This window comes from Montipora foliosa, chromosome 9 (assembly GCF_036669935.1).
Source record: "Montipora foliosa isolate CH-2021 chromosome 9, ASM3666993v2, whole genome shotgun sequence".
NCBI classification, from domain to species: Eukaryota; Metazoa; Cnidaria; class Anthozoa; order Scleractinia; family Acroporidae; genus Montipora; species Montipora foliosa.
Window position 1 is genome coordinate 8014981 of NC_090877.1, and position 4586 is coordinate 8019566.

The following is a 4586-nucleotide window of genomic DNA, read 5'->3' on the forward strand; positions in this document are numbered from 1 at the left end:
CAGCCATGTTTTTCAACCAAAACAAAAGGAAGCATTTGCATAATAATAGAGTTAATTTCCCGGAGGATTTGGTCGGGGCACCAACATGGCCGCCTTTTCTTTGTTTTGGGCACCAACATGGCGGTCGTGACGTCATGTGAAAACCAAGAATACATGTATATTTTGACTGAGAAGAAAAACACCACCCTGTGGCTACAGGATAAAAAAACTGAATGCAAAATATTTCTCAAGGCGATTTTAATATTTGAAAAGTCGTTTAATTTATTACGATTATATTAGGCTCTTTTACATTTCCCTACGTTTCCTCCAAATTCAAAATACAACTTTGTGTGAACATCCTGTGGTCACACTTGAAAGTGAAATCGCATGCTGGGGGCTTGTATATGTATTTAACTACACTGCTTGGAGTTTCTATGATTTCCCTCTTTCGTGACACGTTGAAACCTCTGCGTGGATCTCCTCAATGTTCTGTTAAGCATGTGCATCGTGACGTCAATGTAACGTCAGTTACTGGGCACGCGTTAAAATCTCAAACTGGTTTTTTACCACAATTACCAGGACCTCTGTCTAGCCAAGGAGAGGTTGTGAGAGCGAGGTTTCGTAAAATGACATAAATACACAAAATTCAGATACAAGATATTTTACTTCGAAAAATATTGAATATTAAAGAGAATTTATCACTAACTGTTACCCTTATTTTGGTAATAATTAAGATGACATTAATATTAATTTGCTACTTTTTCCCTCGGCAATTAACTCAGCTACTTAGCAAAGAATAATTGACTTATATACAGACATGGACATCCGACAGGGGAGCTGAAAACTTGAAATTACAGAAGTTTATAACGATCACAAAAAGATGTCACGTTAAAACGAGTCAGTGGTAGGTTGTTCCAGGCTCTTAGATAGTCGGGAAATCAACCCATCCTCTATCTCGTAATTTACTGTGAATTTACTACTATCGTTCATTTAGAAGACAGAAAGCTCGATAAGGATTCTGGGAGATAATCATAGATTTCTAAAAGACAATCCATGCAAGTGTATGGACATAGGACTCGAACCAGGGAATGTTGATCAATCCGTCACCAAACCACTTAGCCACCACACAGCTACCTGCTCAGGGACAATATTTTGAACACTATTTGATAATGCTATATTATCACTCGGCAACAAACAATAGTAAACACTGCAAAAGGTTGGTTACCAAACTTCACGACAAAGCTAAACATTTTAAAATCAAAGCTTACGCTTCAATTATTAATTTAGCTCGACCAAATGACTCTTCAATAGCAAAATTCAATGGGAGACTTACATGTTTTTTTTAGAGTGGTGAAGCGGAAAAAAGGGAAGCGATCCTGTAGAGTAAACCCACGTTCAAATACAATCCACGCACGTGATTTTTTAATTTCCTTATTTTCTCTGCTACCACAAGATCTGGGACACAGGGTCCTAAATTAACGATAATAGTAAATTCAAAGAAAATTATGAATTAACGATAATCGTTAATTTAGGGCAGAGATCATGTCGGGAAAGTGTGCGCTAAAACACATGGAAGCTGGGGTAGAGGCTACGCGTTTGTCGCTTTCCCGACTGTATGAGAGCCTGGAACAGGCTAAGTCAGTGACTACCACTTGATATAATTTGAATTAGATGATTTTCAATCGAGTGCCATAAACGAAAATAAAAGCAATTGCGTTAGCTGATCACAAGAGACGAGGGCAAGCAAAAGAGTCCATCACAATGCAAAGTGAATACAAGCAGCGAGCGCTTGGCTCAGGAAAAAAATTAGTTCTTTCATTTGCTTTCGCTGATAATTTCGCATACGATTTTGAAGCCAATCACTGATAGAACTGAAGGAGCGACTTCAGAATACCCGGCCACGATTGCGTGACATGGAACTACGGGAGCAGGCATTAAATGTCACGCGATCGTGGCCGGGTATTTTGAAGTTTAGCCATTCTGCCTTTTAAGCAGAGTTACTTCAAGGATTCATTTCACAAAATCAATGATCCATGGAAACTCTCTCATTTTTGCTTAAGTGATGCACATGAACGTGATAATTTACCTTGAACCTCATCACAAAATGGGGAAGTTAAGGTCTTACTGAATTTCGATGGCTTTAGGTCCGTCACCCAAAAACAATCCTCTTCACCCTCCCGTCCTAAAAGCGGAACTTAAAGATTTACTCGGTCTAAGAATGGATGATTTTACTTGTCAAAGGAAGACTCCACTGAAATAGAGTAAACATTATTCCTTCCCATTTACAAAGGCTTAAACAAGTTCCTACGGGTTCTAACAGAGAAGGATTAGCTCGGTAACACCGTTTCACGGAACGGCAATTTTACGGTACGATCCTAAAACACCAGCTAATGCTCATTACTGTGACATCATAGATCAAGGCAGCGATATGACAGCAATTCAAAGACACCACATGTTGTGTACTTGCACGCTTATAAATCAAAAACGATCATGGCGGCCCAACGTCTTATTAAGGAGCTTAAGTACGCGCGTTTTTGAGACGCGTACGGCAACCGGAAAAGCTGTTTTCCCTTTTAACTTGTCTTCACACAACCACATTTACATTTCTAAGTATCTTTTCTCCATAAGAAATGATTAGTATAAAAATCTGGGAGACACCACTGTCCTGGAACACGAAATGTTCTCTTCCGGTTGCCGTCCGCGTCTCAAAAACGCGCATGCTTAAGTTCCTTATTATTGGCGAGCGATCGGCCGCATTAGATAACAGGTACTAAAAAGTCAACAAAATTCTCCAGAGTAGATTCAGAGTCACTTTAAGTTTTCCAATTGTGAAAGTAGCTCTGAATCCACTACATTTTCGTATTTTTACAGTCTCAATTTCACCGCCAATCAATTTCTGGAAATAAAAATGGGGGGTTACCAAGTTCATTTTTGAGATATATGCATTAAAACACAAAACATGGGGTATTCTTAAGATGGCTCTCCAGTTGCTATGGCAACCATTTACGTCAAAACAATGGACGAATTTTGTTAAATAATTAATACTTATTGTTTCACATGGTACCATGACGAACTGAGCCTATTTGCAGCTACAGAGTTGCAGAGTAAATTCTTTCAAATAATACCGTTTCCTGAAAGTGCTGAAATTGAGCCACATTGCACGCAGTCTGTGACGGCAGTCAAGAAAGCTCCATTGAAGCTGGGTAGCAAGCATTTCCGCATGCAAAAACAGCTTCAGAGTAACTTTTTTCTTTCTCGCCCAAGGAAAAAAATTAGGTGAAGAACAAAGTATGCCAGCATGTCAGACCCATAGACAATCTTGGGCGAAAAACTCGGTTCCCGTTGACTAAAGATCGGACAGGGTTTAGCAGCAATGCAAAATAACCAACTAACCCATTCCGAACCCTAACCAAACAGTGTCATAAACCATGACACCAGCAATAGATCGTTTTCACGTGACGTCACAGCGGCCATGTTGGTGTACAAGAACAATAGACGTTCTCTCCCTTGGGAATCAAACTCTATTTTTATGCATATTCCATGCATACATTTTGTATTGATTTGCACACCAATATGGCCGCCAAGTCACGTGAGTGAAAACTATCGATAGACCTCTTACACTGTAAGCTAATTAAGTTCATCATTGAATGTTCTCCAGTGTTACCCAAGCGGTTGTGTACAAAGAAAAAACATACTTATCTTTAGAACCGGAAGCACGTGACCTTGAAGCGTGTAACTTGCATCTGTTTTCCTTGAGGGTCGTGAAGGGGTAAAATGGGAGCTTTTTTAGAGGCTGGGAAATCGGATTTTGTGCACTGGGACTGGGATTCATGAAACAAAAACAATAGAAAAATGGGAATGGGATTTCAATTTGAGCAACACAGCCTGGGCTTGTGGGGACTTGAGCTGAAATTTGAAAAAAAAAATCAATTTGCTGGGAAATGGGCTTCGGACCCCCCCCTTCACGACCCTCTTCCTTGGAACAAAGCTGGGAATTTTAGGACACCAAATATGGACAAAAATAAGATCGAAGCTGCACGCGCAGGTAAATGTACGACCTACGTTACATCCAAATAAGGACATTTGTAAACTCAAAAACAAAAAAACCCCAGCTCTGAACCAGAATTAAACGATTCAAGGGCACGAGCTTCTGTTAGAATTTGATGAATTTTTTTTTTTTTCGGAAATCGTGCTGTAGACTGTATTCTATCCAAAAATTGTCTCGGCAAATATAAAAGCCATAATTTTTTTACACATGAGAGCAGTCTGTTTTCAAAAAACAACAAGTCAAACTTTTGCAAGCAAAGTCTAAAGGTGGTGATTTCAACGCTTGATTCAAATCTTACAAATACCTGTCACACATGACATAGCGCGGCAGCCAAATGGGTAACAAATCAGTAAAGATCGTCCCAAGTAGCACTATCAAAAGCTGTTTAGTAATAACAACATTGTGTAGTACATAATTATACATCCTATAAATCGTCTGCCAAATTTTCCACGCTTTTTCTTGTCCAATAACAATCTATATTTGTCCCGATGATTTTAGCAAGTGCCATAAAAATAACATTAACGTAAACCGTTGAGAACACCAGACCTCTTATTTCTTT

The 4586-nt window shown here is 39.2% G+C and overlaps 1 protein-coding gene across 1 annotated transcript in view; it reads right to left on the minus strand.

Moving 5' to 3' along the window:
* Positions 1-4160: 4160 nt before the first annotated feature.
* LOC137969437 (growth factor receptor-bound protein 2-like) overlaps positions 4161-4586 on the minus strand; it is a 16436-nt gene continuing 16010 nt past the window's right edge. The window contains exon 6 of the mRNA XM_068815664.1: positions 4161-4586. This exon is cut by the window's right edge and continues 176 nt beyond it. Within this exon, the coding sequence (XP_068671765.1) occupies positions 4577-4586 (10 nt within the window). The 3' untranslated portion in view covers positions 4161-4576.